The 20,174-nt window shown below is 43.0% G+C and overlaps 2 protein-coding genes across 11 annotated transcripts in view; one reads left to right on the forward strand and one right to left on the reverse strand.

Annotated features, from left to right (window-relative positions):
- LOC121598850 (6-phosphofructo-2-kinase/fructose-2,6-bisphosphatase) overlaps nt 1-20,109 on the forward strand; it is a 34,680-nt gene extending 14,571 nt beyond the window's left edge. For 5 of the 10 annotated variants that reach the window (XM_041926187.1, XM_041926190.1, XM_041926192.1 and 2 more), the window contains 4 exons: nt 4-1,514; nt 12,010-12,137; nt 12,209-12,490; nt 12,558-13,034. Coding sequence is in view for 4 of the 10 variants with exons in the window: in XM_041926191.1 (XP_041782125.1) it covers nt 4-51 (48 nt within the window). In the remaining 6 variants the exon portion in view is untranslated. Of the gene's footprint in view, nt 1-3; nt 12,138-12,208; nt 12,491-12,557; nt 13,035-19,359 lie in introns of those variants that run through there. The other 5 variants (XM_041926188.1, XM_041926186.1, XM_041926189.1 and 2 more) reach the window with 5 other exon arrangements.
- Nucleotides 13,125-19,363, reverse strand: LOC121598853 (sorting nexin-8-like). Its single transcript, XM_041926198.1, has 7 exons — nt 18,544-19,363; nt 15,210-15,307; nt 15,043-15,134; nt 13,991-14,536; nt 13,792-13,930; nt 13,553-13,723; nt 13,125-13,446 (listed from the first exon to the last, which is right to left on the reverse strand). Exons 1-7 carry the CDS (start codon nt 19,241-19,243, stop codon nt 13,393-13,395), a joined length of 1,800 nt encoding a protein of 599 aa, XP_041782132.1. The 5' UTR covers nt 19,244-19,363; the 3' UTR covers nt 13,125-13,392.
- Nucleotides 20,110-20,174: the final 65 nt, after the last annotated feature.

A 20,174-nucleotide genomic window follows, 5' to 3' on the forward strand; every position in this document is an offset into this window, starting at 1 on the left:
CAGGCACGCTGCACACTTTGTACTGACTTGGTAGTTCCGTTAATAGATTGATTAAAATAATTATAAATTATGTATTTTATTCGAATCGCATAAAAAATATGATACAAGCATTAACGTGCCGATGTCGTAGTAAGAAATCCGAAGAGAGCTGAATTAAATTTAAAACGTCCGAAAGTAGCAAGCTTCGTAACAAGCTTTGTCGCCTGGGAACGGGCGGCGCTATAAATAAGCAAGCGTTGGATCGTGCTAAGCAAACGCCGTATCACTTCGTCGCGAGTGCTGTTAGCGGTAACACACGGAGTGAGTTTGTGTGGCGTGTTCCGTCCAGTGAATTGAGGCAAGCTTTTATCAGCTGTAATTTCTGTTTAAGAATACAATTCATCACAGTTATCGTACCAGTGTTTTGAAAAAAGCAATATCAATCGTGTTAAACAGCTCGCAACAGATGAGTTAAGGCCACTACCCTTCTCTAATCGTGTGCGTCGAGCTAAGCGTATCTTGCAAAGGATGCGTCATCACATGTTCGTGTCAATACCGGTAAACACCGGCCGGCGTCATGAAGTGTGCATGACCGGGTGCATATAGATTGAGAGTGAGAACGTAAAGTGTTTAAATTGGTTCATTGAGTAAGAACGTAACATAGCAAAAACGATAAGTGAATTGTGCGACTTCAAACAAAGTGATAAGCATGTGGTGATGGGAATTCCCCAATGTAAAGCAGACTCCGGCAGACGGAGACGGTTTCAGTTATTCTGCAGTTGTGTGAACCAACGTGACCTTGACTGCTTCGGAATTTCCACTCCATAGCAGTACAGTAGTCTGGTTGACAATGTTGCGATTAAATTGTGAAATTATACAAATGTGGTTGAATTTGCGGAAGTTTGATGGTATGTAGCGTCAAAAGAAGCAAGACAGTGTAACTTGCAGATGCCCTGCGGAAAGGATTACTTTTTCGAAACGGCTGTAATCTATTAAGCAATTAACGTATAAAACCAACAAGATACTGGATATATGGTCGTCGATAAGGAAAATGTATAAAGTGATAAGCGGTTGTGGCTGGTGCTTACCATTAAAGTGAATCAGTGAATAATAAAAACAAACGTGCAAATAAGCAATAACATAGTCCAATAACAATAACGAAAGAGATCCGATCATGGGATTGCCGGTGACGATACGGGAGAGGAGTGTAGATAGCCGAACGCTGATTGAAGTGAAAGGGAAGCATATCGTGCTAAGTGAAATCAAAACACACATAGAAACCCTCTTGGCCAACTCTACTGTAGAAGAGGTTCGAATCTTTGCTGGCATCATTCTTACCATCGATGTGGATCTTTCTCGTGATGTTTGGCATGGGCGAAATCTGGTGGTTTTGGCGAACGAAATCAAAGTGTGCACTGCGGTTTGTTGGAATGTGTCTGGGAAAGATAACGACCATACCTACACGTCCAATGCCGGTACGGATGGGAACGGTGTTGGCAAACAAGGAGCCGATGGATATCCGGGCGAAAGTGGAGGTAACGTTTTATTGCAGGCAAACACAATTCAACACCCCGAACGATTGACGATCATTTCGAACGGTTCAAACGGAAGCAACGGTCAGGATGGTGGCAATGGAAAGGCGGGCGCCGACGGTAAAGGTATCTCTAGGGCAGACTTTAAGGACAAGTTTCCGCCGACTGCCAAGTTTTTGGAGTGGCAGCGTGCTAACCTTGTAGACACCACTGTCAAAAACATTAAAAACTTAACTCGAAACATTAAGACACAGTGGTTGGTTACAACAATTCCCATATTTCCCGTCTATACCACTCACAGAGAAAACGTACTGGATCACAGGGATTGGCGTGTCGATTTCTTTGATAGTCTTTACATCGAGGTGGAAACGCACGATGGCTGCGAGATAACGTTTTCTTTTCAGCAAGGCACACCGTTTTACAACTGCCAATCGTTTCTGATGTTCAAGGGAACATCTGGCCAGCGTGGACAGGCTGGCGGAGGATATGGACTGGGAGGTCAAGGTGGATTTGCTGGCGAAGTGACAATCACACGTTTATACGATGGTCGTACGTTTGAAATTAAGACATGCTGCAACCGGGGCAATGATGGAGAAAACGGAAAGGGTGGATTGTATGGTGCGCACGGTAAAAATGGTTGGGACATGGGTTATGTAGATTACTCGGTCGCGGACAATCCAGTGTTGTATGGACAAGATGAAAAGAGCAAACTTCAGCTGTCGTTCTATGACGAAAATTCATCCAGCAGAATGTATTGTCCATATAAGGCTTACATTGAAAGCAGCTATCGATATGCTGGATTCCAGGTATCAAGAATCGACCATCAGTCTAGTAACGCATTCGAGGAAAGGAACAACACCCAGGCACGTACCGAGAGACAGCATCATGCGAAAGTAATAGGGAAGAAATCCATTCCTGGGCTGCGCGTTGCTGCTGCATTTTCTGAATACTTGCAAGAAATTGAACAAGAAAGGCAGCAATTGGAAAAACAAAGGATCGAGAGAGAAAAGCAAGAATTAGAACGGCTGCGAATTGAGAGAGAAAAACAGGAATTAAAGAAACAACGGGAAGAACTTGAAAAACAAAATTTGGAAAAACAACGGATCGAGAGAGAAAGGAAGCAGGAATTGGAGAGACAACGGATTGAAAAAGAAAAGGCACGATTGGAAAAACAACGGATTGAGCAAGAAAAGCAGGAATTGGAGAGGCAACGAATCGAAAAAGAGAAGCAAGAGCTGGAAAAACAGCGGATCGCACAAGAAAGGAAAAACATTTTACAACAACAAATCGAACAAGAAAAGCAACGTTTAGCACGACAGCAGATTGAAAAAGAAAAGCAACAAGAATTGGCTGAACAGGTGAAAGAATATTTGAATTGTGATGCATTGCAGCAAGTTGTTGAAAGCCAATACACAGATCATGATCGTGTCACAGATCTGGACATAAAACGGTTTGTTAATTTCACACAAGATACTTCTGATCAGGATCGAAACGAGTTTGTTAAACTTGGTGAAATGTATAAAGATCCTGGTCGAGAGGAAATATTCAGCAAATTGAACAATAACTTGAATCTAGACGATTGGCTACAGCTTCGAACACGTCCTGCTGATCGCCCTGAGCTGGTGTCTTTGGTGGAACATTTTGAAACATTAAAATCACAGTTCAAACGTTTGCTTGGAAGGGATTGCAGTGCTAAGATAACGACTGTTACAGAAACGTTGAAAATCAAGTATAAAACAGCAATTCTAAAAGAAATTACCCAGGAACTGCCGACCTATCACACAACAGTGAATCGTTTCGTATTGACAGCAAAGACTGTAGGGAGATATCTGGAAGAAACGGATGAAAAGAATGACACATTTTATCATCCCGATCTTGGCACTTTGAAGCAATACATTTTTGAAAACAATCCAGCACAACGAGATAACATTAACAAATTCATGGCAAGAGCATCAGAAAGTAACGACAATGCGATCAAACGTGCCGTAGAAACATTCATTATGGAAACAGATAGCTCAAAAGATGAAAATAAACGTGTGAAACTGTTTTATGATGAGTATCAGGATTATTTAGAGAAACAGCAAAGAAATATTGATGCTATAACGCAATCATTAGCAGCAGAACTAAAGAAGTCTAAACATCAAGAAGCATTCCGTCTGTGGAATGACAGCATTGATGACGATGGTTTGCTGGAAGATCTTGAAGAATTGATTAGAAAAGATAAGGTGTTAAGCTCACTGTATGATGAACTGAAGCGTGCGGAAAATGCTGAATATGATTGGGAAAGGTGTTGTGCCGATGAAAAAATACAAGAAATATTCCAGATCAACTTAAAGCAAGAAGGAATCATGTGCAAAAGTTACAGAATATTACTAGCGTATTTGTATGATGTGAACATTCGGGTGTATGCCAAGGATGAGGACAATGAAATCGTTCTGATAGAAGATCATAATCCAAAATCCATTAAAATTACACACATTTTACACAAATCGAATGAATTCACCCAACTGAAAATCAATGAAAGCTACCGTCAGTTAGAAGAAGAGCGTCTGCACAAGGATCGAATTTTCAGACGAATTCTGACGGAGATAAACGGAATGCAGGACATACAGACCATTGAGAATTACTTCGAACGAGAAGTATTTTATCGAAACAGTTCTAATTTCGCTAAAATGTTTGAAGATTTAGAAGACGAGATAACAGTTGAAAAGATTTCGGCATATTTTTCAGCCGATGAGAAGGACCAAATTGCTCATCGTCTGAAGAACATTTCTCCCAAATACACCGGCCAACATGGATTGTTCGAAAGCATCTTGCTGCGTTTTTCTTTCGAAGGCAGCCATGTGTCATCTAACGAACTGTGTTTCTTGATCAACTCTATACTTGCTCACACTGTTGAAGCAAGGCAAGAAAGGTACACCTTTTCATGGATTGTTGCAGCATACAATCAGTGCAGTTGGACAGATGAGCTGGTGTTGCTGCAACTGGAGAACTGCTACAAGAGACAGCTGCAGGAAAAACCCAAATGGCGCAAGTACATGTCAAACATCGAAAATAAGGGAGCTTTGCTAGTGTTTTCTGCTCAGTTTACTCGTAAGCCTTGTCCTGCGCAGTGTGTTGAAGATATCTTGCACTTGCTGAGTAACATTCCAATAGAATCGGTTCGTCTAGATGAACTGGAGCTAACAGAGTGGCCTTATGTGCTTAAGGAATGCTATTGGACACATAAGTTAAAAGCTCTTATAACGTGGGGAAATGACTCGGAAGCCTTAACTTCTGCTTCGTTCTTCGTTCTGTCCATAGAGAACACGTATGGAAACAAGTTGATGGAGAATTTATTTGAATCGTTGGTAGAAAAGCGCAATGAACTTACGCATTCTATGTTATTAAACGTGCTATCTTGCTTTCATAAACAAAAGTGGAATTTATGTGTTGATGATATTAACCTTTTAAGTCGATGTAGTATCAAGGAATGGATTAAACATATGGAAGAAAAGTTCAAGATAAACTTAAAGGAATTAAATATTTCACAGATAGCAACTATCATTAGAGGCAATGCTAACACATCAAATAATATAGTGAAACATTTACCTCAAATTGAAAATTCAGTAACAAGCATTTATAATAACAAGAGAACGATACATACGAGTTTGATATCCTCTTTTTTGCTCAACGACGTAGATAAATGGGTTAAAGAGTTCCATGTTAAGAACCAGAAAACGAATACAAAAATGTACGAAGAAATGCTTGCTGTAATAGGTAGGGCAATTGAGCTTAAGAGAGGGTTTAAGTTACGAGACACCCAGCTATTGACAATTTTGGCCTTACTAGTCAACGATAATAGCACTTTGGCACAAGTATCTACAGGCGAAGGTAAATCATTGATCGTAGTAGCGACCGCGATCATTAAAGCGCTCCTAGGGGAGAAGGTAGACATTATCACCAGCTCCTCAGTACTGGCTCAACGAGATGCTGTCACCAACAATGATATCTACGAATTGTTTGGTCTTAGTGCCTCCCACAACTGTAGCGAACAGATAGAGGAGCGAAAGGAAGCTTACTCATGTAATCAAATAATTTACGGAGATTTGGCAAACTTTCAACGTGACTATCTATTGGACAGATTTTATGGAAAACATGTGTTGGGTGATCGTAGCTTTGAAAATGTGATCGTCGATGAGGTGGACAGCATGTTGCTCGATAAGGGAAACAATATGCTATACCTGTCGCATGACATTGCTGGTATGGATAAGCTGGAATCAGTATATTTGTTCATTTGGCAAATGGTCAACTGTCCAACCGATCTTCCGGAAGATGTACATATGGAAGCGGTTAAAAGGTCAGTTTTGAGTGACATGTATGCAATCATCCAGAAAGAGGATATCCAAAGTTTGGACAATGCTTTGGGAAAATCGAATGTATTGGTGCTATGGGAGAGATTAGTTAAGTCTGGAATAATAAATGACGCAGGAAGATTACAAACGAAAGCTATTGATTCCAACAAACTAGAAAAAGTACTTACACCAGATTTCACACAATACAAAGATCGTCTAAGCTTCTTACTTACGTCTTGCGTCGAACGCGAAATGTGCATTAAAATACCAAATTATCTAAAAGCATTCGTGGAGAGACACTTGGACAGTTGGATTTCAAGCGCCATAACAGCACTGTACATGGTCCCGGGACAGTACTACGTGGTGGATGTCGATAGATCGGGAACAAGTGCCGACCTTAATGCAAATGTAATTATTCTCGATAGGGATACGGGTACTGATCAGGTGAGCTCACAGTGGGATGAGGCGTTGCACCAATTTTTGCAGCTTAAGCACGGTTGTAAGCTGTCAACCCAAAGCCTGAAAGCAGTTTTCATTTCCAACGTTACATATTTGAAAATGTATGAACTGCTTTATGGTTTAACAGGAACGTTAGGATCACAGAGAGAAAGACATCTGCTTGAGGAGATACATCAGGTTGACTTTGTTACTGTTCCTACCGCCAAATCGAAGCAGTTTGAAGAGAATGAACCTACCATTTGTTCGAGCAGTGAGGATTGGAAAAAACAAATACGACAAGAGGTGAATAAACTCACAAAAACTGATAAGAGATCGGTCCTGATCATTTGTGAAACGATCAGAGATGTTGAATCATTCCAGATGGTGTTTGATTCTGAGGAGCACTCAAACGTTCACACTTATGTACGTGATTATGAAACGTTTGATGTTGCGGAAGGGGATAGAAAGTTGGAACTGGGACACGTTATCATTGCTACCAACTTGGCAGGTCGTGGCACAGATATAAAAATATCCAACGACCTTCGGAAGGCCGGAGGGTTACACGTGATACTAACATACCTTCCGGTGAACATTCGAATTGAAGAGCAAGCATTCGGAAGAGCAGCTAGAAGCGGAGATGAGGGATCGGGTCGGATGATAATAATGGTAGCCGATGGAAAAATGCACAATCGTTCTATGATATTTACACTCAAGCAAAAACGCAATGTCGATGAGCTTTTCCGCATATCTGCTATAAAAACTTATTACGAAACCACTATTAAAACCGAAGAAAGTTGTTTTGAAGCATTCAACGAGTTGTATGAGAAAAAAATGAAACTTTTAGCTAATGCTGAAACGCCAGAGCCGGTGAAGGATATTCTGCTCCAAAGTTGTTTGGACAGATGGTCGTTTTGGTTAGACGAAAACAATGTACAGATAGGAAAAGCATCAGATGAGGCTTCCAAGCGGGAAGTAAAACAGCTGTTGGAGCACTTTCTATCACAATTTGATGATCTGAAAGCAACGAGCGCAAACTATTGGCCAGCTTGGGTTGAAGAAAACCCAATGCAAATGATCAAATTGGGAAAATATATTTCACAACACGATTCAAAGCATCGCAATACAGCAATGCAACTGTTTGGGAAGGTTATCTCGAGTGAGCCTTATTTTTGCGAAGCCGCTTATTACTATCGTGCATACACACGATCACTTGACAACATGAATGTTGGCGACTTCAAAAAGGATTTGCGTATGGCAGAAAAGCTCTTAAACGATCATATAAAATATGCAATGCATGCATCAGGTATGGTGTGTAAGCTAAAGAATAACACACCACCGATTGAGGGCTATGAAGAGCAAAAGAAATGTCTCATTAATCTATACTCATTGTTCCTTCAATCCATAGAAGATATGTTGGGTCATGCTGTAAGTCCTGAAGCGTTTGTTAATTATGAAGTAAAGGAGGATGTTGCTGGAATAATATTTGACGATCTTGTACGAATCGGCATGATAAAGAAGGCTGAAGTAATCGATAACATACCTAATGATCAGATTCAGAGACTTCACGCCGAGTACGGTATACCTGCAGAACAGCTGAAGAAGTTCTTAGCTCAACATAGGGGGCCTATCGATGACAAAGAATTCCTTAAAGCTATTCGAGAATCATTTTCATTTCCAAGCAGAAGTGATTTTTGGAATACACTTATTAACCAAAAGGCGCTGCACAGTGTTGAAAGGTATGTTGCGATCAATGAAGAACGGCTCAAAATAATGGATCCTGCTCTAATGAACGTTCTGAAGGAAAAGGTAGACAAAGGACAGCTGGTGAAAGCAGTTGTTAAGCTAGATAAGCACCAGATCTTGTTGATCCACGAACAACAGTCACAGTTTTACTATAGGAAAGAGAAGCTCATTGATATGATCGGTAAAACGAAGTATACCTCTCTTGAAGAAAATGGTCTACTATCATGCAACGAAAAGGCAACCATAGACCCATGTAGAATTACTGATTGTGTGTTCTCTGCCTTTGATTCTATTGCAGTTGAGGATATTACAAACAAGACAAGAATTACAACGAGTGAAGCGAAAAATATCATAGCGGAACTACTTAAGCGTAATGTTCTACAAAAAAGGGGTGAAACGTTTGTCCTACCAATGAACTATGACGACAGCCAGGGTGTCTTGCTTCCCACCTATCCAGTGTATGAGAGTGTCGTTAGAAACGTCCTTGCTTCATGTTTTACCTACAGACTAGCTCTGAGAAACATTGCACGACAACTAGAAGAGGAGAACTGTTCTGACATTCGTATAGAATTGAAGCCCAATCCCCATCAAATGTTTTTTACCGACTTACTGGAGCATAAAATAATACTCCCTCCTATGGCCACGCATGAGATCGATGAAAGTAAAATCAAGGCAATGTATAAAACATCATGGTCGAAAGGGGCATGGATAAGCATACTTTCTAAGGATATTGGTTTGCCTCAAGAATACACCAAGCCCCTGGTGGATGTGCTGCTTAATAACCGTTGGATTGCTTCAAACCCTTTAATGGAATTGTTGTTATTTTCTCCTTTAAATAACATGTCTGAAGAAGGAAATGATGCATTGAAAAGCTTCAGATTCAGTTCGAAAGATGACCGAACAAGCGTAGCCTATTTAAAATCATGCATTGCATCAATCAATCAAAAACATGGACTTCTTGAATCCTACGACGTTGGAGTTGCGATAGAAAAGTGGTTTAACAATCAATTGCTGTTAATTGAAAACGGAACTGCTAAACATATTGAGAATGTCTTAACTAAGTCGAAATCGTCTCTAGCAGCATTAAATGTTCCGCAAGGCGCGCTGAAATCGATCATATACTTTTATGGTAAAGGAAACTTTGGAAGCATCGATGAGATGCGAATCTTTATCACAAACGGCTTAGAGCATCTGATACAACTAGGAGAGAAAAAATGGACCATGGCAATGATATTGAAAACCTCACTGGTGTTAGCGGTTGGTGTAGCACAGATAGCAATTGGCGCTATAATGGAGGTGTATTCGGTTGGAATGATGACTCACGTTGCCGGAGCTTTCATGGGCGAAGGTGTTAGCGACATCATGTTTGCTGTGGGTGCTTTTAAGTCAGGTTACTTCAGCTGGAAAGATTACGGAAAGCATAAGTTACAAAGTCTGCTTTTTACGATCGGTACGGCCGGTGTGGGAATGTATCTCTCCCAGGGCGCCAAGATGTCTCGCATAGGTTATAAAGTTGCTGGACCAAGTCTCGAGTACGGTGGCAAACGGGTTGCCGAATCATCTGGAAAGCAGTTAATTAAAGCAGTTGGTGGACGGATGGTCGTTAAGGAGACAGCGAAGCGTGTGGCGCTCAAAACGGCAGAAGGTGTCGCATTTGCTGTGGCAAATAGGGCCGTGGATACGGTTGTTGAAAATCATCTGCAATCCATGTTGAACTCCTTAGCATCGGACATTTTGTCTGGAGTTAAGGGTGAAGTAGCAAATCACAAGGTTGCTCACAATTTGCAGAAAGCGTACGATCGTTTAGGTGAAAATGACGCTAGAGCCCTCGTGAACGACTTGACAAATGCATACATGATGGAACAGAACACGACACAAACCTTCCTTCCCTTCACCAAGCAAATAAGCCAAAGCGTGATGCAAGGAATCGGGAAGGCAAATAAAAAAACAGGTACCACAAACAGTGCCATGGTGCTGATCAACCAAATCAGTCGAGTAATGGATTGTGTGGATCGTGTTGCACAAATCTATAAAATGCGCAACGCAACACACCAATTGCTTGATAGTATTAACGTCGAAATGGAGCGGAAACTCGCAAACATTGAGCAGAACTCAGCTCCATCGAAAGAAACCCCGGCAAATGGCAAAGATTTTGAGCGCTTTCAAAGGGAAGTGGTTGAGCAATGGGAAACGACGTTAAGTAAGCACGTTGGGCAACTGATCGCACAACATGTTGTGCTGCCAGTGCTGAAAATGGGCGTAAATAGTGTCCTTTTACATGTAGGTACAGCATTGAAGGACATTAGACGCAGCATGGTAGAGTCGGAATTGAGCAGAGATGTTCACCGGCTGAAGGACGAACACGAACAGAAGATGAATCGGCCCGATATGACAGCAGAAACAAAGCGTCAGCTGACAGAGGAATATCATGGTCAATTGCTGAAGATTATGCACAAGACTCGTAGTCCGTCTCTGTTTGCCACCATCATCCGGGAAAACGTTCCAATGGATTTGACTTGTGTCGGGGCCTGTACTCCAATGATACATAAAATGCTGCAGGCACAACATGGTGCACTTTCGGGCCTCACAATCACTGTCCACGGGGAAAAGGGTATAAAACAATCGTTCAGTTCTGGAACGGGTGGTCCCGAGATTCACCTAGATCTGAAGGGCAATCATTTCACTTTCGGAGCTGGAGAGTCAACTGTTGCCACGACAGGTAATAATTGTCTGTACGGAGCACTAGCCACAGCTATACCGGATCTGCAAGCTGTAGGAGAGGATTCGTTCAGGTCCATGTTGTGTGATTCCATCCAGCATGATGACAGCATGCACCATCACATTCGACAGGGTTGGCATAGTGTGCCGTTAAAGCATGGTGCGGTTGGCGGAGCCCACAAGTCCCCTGCCAACACGACCAATAAAGGAGATGGTACATTCAAAGCACCGACGGTGATCTTGTCGAATGATAGACCGAAAGGAAAACCTAAAGCACGTTGCTTAAGCAAAACGCCGTACGTAGATGATGAATCATCCACAACCAATGAGCTGCAAGGCGAATCAAGTCAACCCGTCACGAACGATTCCAGAACTCCCGAGTATCATCTGGATTCGCGTGTAGCTCACCATACGGGTCGTTTTGCAGGGGAGTTGAAAAAAATCGCTGAAATAACGAACATTCCTGTAGATGAATTGATCAAAGCGGGGCGCAGTATGTTCAAGGCGAGCAGAAACTGCTCTGGACAGGATCAGCAGCAGGCACATGTGGTGCGGGTTTCCATCCTGGAGGAAAGGCTAAAAACCGACTTTCCAGATTTATACCAAAGGCTCACACGCCACGCCGGTCACACACAGCTAGTTGATAAGTTTGTGAACGTGTTTCATAAAATAGGTGGAGATATCGATAGGAATCAGGCCGACTGGATACTTGATCTTGCAACTGTAGATTTCACGAAAGGATTAAACGATCATTCGAGAGAAGTGTTTGAGAAATATAAGAGCTCTGTTTTGAGAGTGTTTGATAACAACATCAACTCAAACAAGTACAGTAAAGAGCAGGTGTTGGTTATAAAAAATGCAAGAAAAATAATGAACAACACAAACATTCAGGTGTTGTTTGAACGTGCACAGAAAGGATATGATTTTAAATACGAATACAAACCATCAGGACGCGGTATGGGAAGACCCAAAATTTATAGAACAGAAAACGAGGAATAGGTTTATTATTGGTTCCTTAATTTTCGACATACTTTGAGGGCAATGAGGAATAGTCATTTAGTTTCAGAAAGGATGTAATGGTTTGTATGATATCGAAACGAGTTGTATCCATCGTTTAAAAGTACTATATTGAGTTACTTATGCGCTATGATTGTAATGTCATTGTTTTAGAATCAAACTTTTTAAAAAAAGGCTTAAATTGTCACTAGTATCATATTGCATTCCAACGACAAGATTTAGGCTTATGTATGTTCTGTACTGTTTAGGATTTTATTCTTTGTTGCGGACGCGTCAGAGAGAGAGAGATAATTACAATTAAGCTATAGCTTGTACCTTCAAACACTCAAATGAATATTATTCAACATTCTTCATTTGATAAGGGATTCCTCAACACGTAAGTTTTTGTCAAGTTATCCTTAAGTAGTTGATTTATTAATTCATATTCATTGTTTTTACTACTTTCAGCCTGAATGTAATTGGAACATCTTAATCAATGTACACAATAAACTGAACCGACCGCAATCGAGTCTAATCTACTCTGCGCTCTAAATGAATTAAATCTTCTATTGGAGTTTATACCTGAAGGAGGTTGCCTTGGAGTGGATTGGTGTTATATTCATAAACTGTCCAATAACTACTACAGTGGATTTCTGGCAGACAGTTTTTTACTTGTACTCTAGTTGTACTTTACTTGTATTTAAATGCGGATCCAACGCGTGGATGCATATGAATTGGTTTTATTCATTGGTACTTAATAAGCATTTCAAATTGGTTGCAAACTGGTTGATAATTAACACTTGGATTCTTCTTTCAGACTTTGCAAAAAAGGCCGAAATCAAAGAGTTGCATGCGGCTTGCGAGCCGTACTTCTCCGATCGCTGGTCTACGCTGATCAACACTGATGTCTGGGTTTAGAGAAGTTAAAAAACAAATTACACAACTTGTTGACAAAGCTTTTGTGCTTTATTCTAATGGCTAACGATCAGTTTCGGAAAGAAATGCCTAAAAAAAGCAATTATTTGAGTGTGAAAAGGTTATAAGTTCTATGATTACCATTCAGAAGGTAAGAGAGTAGCTGAATAATAGGATAGTTAGTTAGGATTAGTTTTAGCATCGTATTTAAAGTTTCTTTTCAAATTTAACACTTAATCATGTTTCCGGAGCAAGTTATTCGATAATCAGTTTTGTTTATTGATGTTTTTTTTTATATCAACGCCATTACACTACACAAATCTTATGCTATTATTTGTTAATTAACATAGAGGTAATAAATTTAGATCTTTAAAATCATGTTTGAAGGTGTTGCAATTCTTAATTAATCGTACAATTAAAAACTTTTTCATGATTTACAATTTTATTACGTTTTAACAGTAATTTAATTTGAGAATATGAACAAAAACTCAAGTGAATCATAAGTTCCTAAGAAAGTAGCCAATCCATTTGAATTATCTAAATTCTATTCTTATCAAAGTTCATACGTACGCTACTATCTGATGACACCACTCTTTTATAACACTGTATACTCTACGTATCACTAATCGAAATTCAGCAACCTCTTAACAAACATTTCCCGTACTAATTGATAGCCTTTCCCTGCCATTTCCTGTACTCATTTTCACGATCTCCTCACGCAAGCCCTTGGTGGCTGTTTAGTCGAGCCGGCTAGACTCGCTGACCACTAACCGATGCCATATCTTCGACATCTGGAGTGAAAGAAAGATTTACGAAACATTTCCAACGGTTAGTAGGGCTGGGAGCGAGGGAGGCCGCCGATCGACTGTGATCGACACTACTGAGTGCAAGCATTACCTTCTGATGATGCTGTTGCTCCTCGTGCGCGTAGGACAGTAGTATCGAAGGCAACGACTGCAGATAGCGCTCCGCCAGCAGCGTTTCTGCCTGGGCACAGCTGAACGCAAACGCAGAACGACGCGCGAGTTGAGTTGCTTCGAACGCAGAGCCATTCCCTTCATTTTGTTGCTGAAAAGGGGGTGCATATTCAGCAGTTGAGCCCATTGTTTATGTGTTTGTTGAGTTAAATAACCTACCGTCATAATACCGGTTTGATTCATCGAATGAGCTTTGACTTTCACTCGACTGTTTCCTGCATTTGCTCCCGGGGACTTTCCTGTCATCGTTCTCTGCTGATCAGCTACGATGCCTTTTTCGATCCGTTCGCATAGTTGACTACGGGAGGGAAGAAACTGTGAGTGTCTTGTTGAACCGAAATGCAAAGATCGCTCCTACCTGTGCGCATGCAACACCTCCAGCAGTACGTCCAACCGTTCGGTAACGGCACGCTGCTGCACCTGCACATAGCGCTCAACCTGCTTCGCAATCAGCCGCTCACTCGCGGACAGATCCTCAAACGTTGCGTCCTCGTTGAATGCGTCGCGCAGATCGGGACTCTGCAGAATGCGTTCGATTTCGGCACACTCGCCTGTTTGACGTCGGTTATGGCCCAGGCGTCGATCGAACAGTTGCTTCAACCGTCCCATGGTGCACTGCACACGGTGCAGGCGGGTACGCGATTCGGCCAGTGTGTCCAGGTCTACCTCCGGCAGAGTTGCGTCCGGCCGTAGCCGTACCAGCTCGTCCATCTGCTTCTCGTACGTCACGCGCAGCCGGTATTGGTGGTCGGTGGTGGTGTCGCGCAGGAAGGTGCTTACGATTGGGGAGCTGCCCAGTACCGGGTGGAGCGACACGATGATCAGCCAGGTCTGCAAACCGCGCCGCCGTTCTTCCAGGAGCGAGTCCAGCATCAGCTGCTTCGGTGGCAGTGCTGGAAGGAGTCTAAACACACGAAGGCGGGATAAGTACATGTTTTTGTAGGCATCAAAATTATGCAACCATTAAGAGATCCTTATTTTCTTAGCAGCTTGTTCAATTGTACATACACAACAGGTTTTACATCTCTCATTTGAATGATTAAATCCAAGGCGAATATTTCAATTCCTATAGCGCTTTAACCTTCACAATGATTTGCTGATAATAAACGTACCTTGTTGGTCGTTAATACTCATTAGCAATGGTTGAAGTGATGAATAATTATAGCAGCCTACAACATCTAGAATAGTATTATTTCCAACAATCATTCCCGTTAGCACCGTAACGCTACACACAACGTGCACGAGCGTATGCACGATCATTAGCCCGAAGAGATGCCAGTTTGAGCCCGTCACCACCCTGTACGTGATCGATCGCAACCACACGTACACACGTGCGATCGGAAGACCTTGCCGCTTGCAGCACACTGTCCCCGCATACCCCGTAGACCCACCCCGGGTTGGGCTACTTACCGATATGGATACTTCTCCGCCAGATAGCGATGGAGTGTGACGAAATCTTTGTACCGGCGGCGGACCGTCTTCTCGATGCCCTTCAGCTTGATCTGTAAAAAAAGGAACAAGACATACACGTTGGGGTCGCTTTTGGTACACAGGTGATCGTCCGCTGCCCTTCTTACCTCATACTCCGAGTGCTTGAGGAAGAGTCCTTTTTTCTCCGGCACAATCTGCACGCTAACGGGCGACTCGTTCAGCTCCCGTTCCGTCGAGTCATCGCCTGTGTGTTGCACAAGAAGTTAAAGTTATGTTAAAACAAACGCAGAACGCCAAGCTAATGCTACGGTCACAAAGGTAATTGCCCATTAGGTGCACCTGCAATTAGTGTAGTATTGTTGGATTGTTGATCCATCTCTGGTCAGTTTCAATTCCTATTATAACCATACAATCGTTGACCCGTACACGCATTACATCCCGTAAAATAACAACAGAAATGGTGGATAATCTGTGCAATCAGAACGGTGCGTCCATAAATGGGTCCACAAACCGGTTGAACGTATTTAGTGGATATTTTCCAATTAAGCCTTTTGATGATTTTTTTTTTCATAATTGATATTTTGAACTTTTCCCTTTGGAAGTTCATTCTTACTTTTATAAAATTTGTTAATATGTTTTAGCTTTTTTTTGGCAAGTATCAGCGATTCCGCATGCACAGCCCAGCTAAGCGCCTAAAAGCATGCAATGAAACAAAATGCTTCAGTCAGTTGTTTAATTGTTCTCATGATCAAAATAATAAACAGATAAATTGGTAAACAGTGGTATTGAGAAACTTTTACTTAAAACAATGACAAATAAAGAATATATAGCAAAAAATCAAACATTTAACGCGTAACTTCCCAACCAATGCATAAACTTAATAAATAATTTAGTCAAAAATAATTGGTCCCATTGAATTTGCATACTTTTAGGCGTTCTGCAAGTGCTAACGAAGCCGGTGTGTTTAGTCATACCTAAATGGTTTGTTCTATAAAATGTAGCTTTTTGTTACATTTCACAACCAAGTTCAATTTAGTTTACTTTATTACACCCGGGTTTAGTAACGCTTCGTCACACACTGTAACGCGTTCTACCACTAAAACGACAACGCATAACAAAGCGGAACAACAACAACGGCAAACATTATCCAATTTCTGGCCGCTTACACATAATTTACGCACAATCCCCCCCCCCTCCCCCCTCCATGCAGCCCACCATCGCAAATCCAGATCCCCTTCTTCGCGCCATTCGGCGCTGCTCAAGGTTATCAAAATGAACAGGGACCTCACCTCACTGTCAAGCGGCCGGTGGTACGACACTGAGCGGCAAGCTTCCTGCAACTCTCGCAACATTCAGCGGAGTGTGTGGTTTAAAGCAATCGCACATGTTATCAGCATGGGCAAAATTCGGGGTCGCCAATTTTGGTTGCGTTTCACAAAAAGACCAATTGCGATTAGAAATATATTTACTGCAAGTGTAGAGCAAAATAAAATCGGTTTAAAAGCCACTCAGCACATCGTCTACATTTACTTGCCCGCTACACACTTTGCATGCGCTTCCGTGCATTGTGTTAATTGCATTGTAAGTCACACAAAGCCAAGGTTGCATATGCATCAATAACCGCAATGGTGTTCAGTGTACTTTTTTTATCACATCTGGAGTTCCGACGAAAACCAAAAGTTAACACCAAGCATATTGCATGACCGCAAACGATCTACAGGCGCTGCCGCCCAGAAGGCACGCCACTCTACACCTGAAACTCGCTCGTGTTTCAAGGTGATACTCAATAACAACACACCGGTACAATTATCGTGGTTCATTATTGCGTGTCTGTACACAGCGCGGGGGGGGGGCATTTTTAAAGCTATTTAACCGTTAAAAATGTCTCCTTGTGTATTGACGCAACCAACCACCAAACTCAGTCGGACTTTGGCCGGTTGATCGCACAATCGCGTTAAATATTCTTTAGGCGATCTTTTTCCGCTATTTTTTGGCGTTGAGAAATCAGGCATGCAAGAAAAGATGTGTGGTAAAACATCTCAAGCAGGAGTTTTTGTTTTAGCAAATCGTTTAATCCCATAACAGTACTCCAAATCAGAATCCTTCTCAAATATTGATTTAAATCCATCTCAAACTTGGTAGCAAAAATTAATGATTCCTGACCAGGCTCCATCTTTCCTCCAAAAAAAAGGGCAGTACTTTTGCAGCCTTAAACTCCACGGCCAAAGATGATTGAAAACCGCTCACAGCTTTAATCGCTTGATCGTCGCTCATCTCCGTTGAGCCAGGAGGTGAGCGAAGGCCCCAAAAAGAAGGCCCCCTCCACTCCCGCTGGCAAGAAAACCTGTCCGGCATGCTAATTATGATCTGCAAGCCTTTTTCGGTCGCGCATGCTAAACACTTCCGAATTCGAAGCCACCACCGCCGCCACCAATCAAAAACCTGTTTGCCGCTGTTTTGCTGGAGATGATGTGCGGAGATCGTTAATGCTGGGAATCTGAGCATGCGAGTATGGGGCTGACATGGGGCTGTTGTTGTTGTTGACAACCTGAACCCGAAAGTGTGCCGTCTGACGTAACGGTCAAAACGGGGAGGGTTGCTTAACCGTTCGCTTGCGTTTGAAATCCACTGGAAGTGGCGAAGTTTGTTTCTTGCTACGATTAGTTTATAGCCGATGGGAAGAGATGTAGGATGTACGGTTGAGTCGAGTGTGAGGACTATAAGAACACATTTGTTTGGATTGAAACGCAACTGTAGCGGCACCAAGATGATCGATTGTTTGCAGAGAAGCACATGTGCAAACAGAGGGACAAACTCCGTTCTAGACGGACCATTTTGTCTGTCTTTAGATTGTTCCGCGTACATTTCCGACCCTCTTTATAATCTCAAAACACTTTTTAAATGTTTCAAATGACTTGTGAAAGCAACGCCATGATCATACAAATGAGCACGGCAAACAAACCTGATCATGTGCCATTCATTGGACGGCATCAAGTGTTGACACCTCGGACAGTCTGATACGCAAAAATCCAAAGCTCCGTGCTTGGTCGTGTCTGGCGTATCTGGTCATCAGCTCTCGTTCCTTTTTTCTCTCTTTTATGAAAAAGAGAGCCCAGCAAAGGGAAGGCACTTGAGCGGACAGGTGCAAATGTTTGCAGAGCTTTTGGATATTTACCCAATTGCTGAAAAATGTAGTAAAACTCCCCTTGTAAATATTCGCTTTGATAAGGCAAACAGAACATAAAAATATTTATTTTGCTTTTTTCTTTAGATTGAGATACGTTGGGATTTCCTTTTCGAGCTGCAATGCCACATTTTGACGCCAATCAGAAGCCGGAAGCATCAGCAGAGCACGTCTGACCTACTAACCCCGTGTGTAGTCATCTTCCAATCAAGATTACAATCAACTGTTTGGCAACGGATCGAATCCATCCGTTAGTGCTTGTGACTGATTAAATCTATCCCCTATTGATTACTCACCAACCGATGCGATCGACATGGAAATCGACGTTTTGCCCGAGGAGGAAGACGACGACGACGACGACGACGATGGTGATGCTCCATCCGGACCCTCCAATGCTCCCGAGCGTTGCAGCAGTCTTTCGCTTCCGACCGGTGCCGCAAGTGCATTCGTGCCCGACGGTCCAAGATTGACAGTGGCACCGTGTCCCACCATGGCCGGAAACATGCCGGCCGTACTGCCACCGGAGCTGAGCGTAATGGTAGCGGTTGTGATGTACGCAAACGGGTCAGCCTCTACTGGCAGGTCGGCTTCCTCCTCCTCCGGGCCGGAGTCGGAATCGGTCGTACTGTCGGCGAACGACGATGGGTACGGCATGTCGGAGGAGGCAGCCGCCGATACAAAGGTGTCACCCACCGACGGAGACCTCGACAGGTCGGGTACGGTACCGTTCCAGGGATGGAGCAGGTCCGCACCGTTCGCTGAGGCGCATCCGTTAATGAACGTGCTGTCGCCGACGAGCGCGTCCGACGCATCGTCCTGATGATGTTGATGGTTGTGGGCTGGCCCTTCAGCTATCGATGAGCCCGACACTTCTATCATAGCAATTGAGGCAGCTTCTGAAGCGTCCGGCGACAGCGTCCTGGGTGTGGTGGAAGGCATTGCCCGAGAGGATGCTCCGGTCGATTGTTGAAAGCTTCCCTCGACCACGACGGGCATGTTTGTTAGTTCTTTTTGCTTGGCTTTGGGTTTTTATTATCCTGAACTGCGTCTCACACACTTAAATTTTTATGAAAATCACTTTTTCTTCCCTTAATAAACCCCCTTTTTCACAGCACTGAATTCCCAGGATTCGCAGCAGCACGGCGCGCGCACACACACACGTGGGAACTCAGAGCGCACCACCATCAACGTCACAGCGGACCACCGAAAGGAGCTGCATAGGCCGTGAATAATTAATTGCATGCACCAGCCACTTTCTTACGCCGCCACCACTTCCGCAGTCGCCAACCAACTAACCAACCAACACAGCACAATTGTTTGCACCTATTTTCTTCGCACACCTTGCTGCTCTAATGATGCTGCTCGGATACGTACCACGCGCGCGCTTTTTTTGCGCAAAACAAACCCTTTCCCTAGAACTCGCCCCTATTCCGTGTCGGACACTGTGCGAACATGTGATGCACGAGGTATTTTAGGGTTTTCCCTTTTCGATTATTGTTCGGATTCTGCTTGTTAGAACTGTGGCAGCCGTTCTCGGTGTATCACAATCACACTGCCAAATGTGGCTGGTATCTCGCAACAATACAATACAACAAAAATCACACACACGCACGGGCACAGACACGCGAGGCGGGCAGATGATGCGCACGAGACGCGAGAAAATATCAACCCCTGCTCGCGCGGAAAGCGCCACACGGTAAATAACAATCCCCCAAAACGAACGGATGCTCTCGGTACCGGCAGGCGGCGTTTGCTTGGGTGAGACCGAGAGAGTGCGAGAGAGAGCGTGAGAGCGAGAGCGAAGGAGGGTGAGTGAGAGAATCGGCCTCATCCCTTACTGGGTGTGTAAATATGAAACCGGAATCGGATGAATGTTGAGGAAAAGGCTGTAAAAAGCATAAATAAATCCTCTTGCTGTGTTGAGGAA

This window comes from Anopheles merus, chromosome 3L (assembly GCF_017562075.2).
Source record: "Anopheles merus strain MAF chromosome 3L, AmerM5.1, whole genome shotgun sequence".
NCBI classification, from domain to species: Eukaryota; Metazoa; Arthropoda; class Insecta; order Diptera; family Culicidae; genus Anopheles; species Anopheles merus.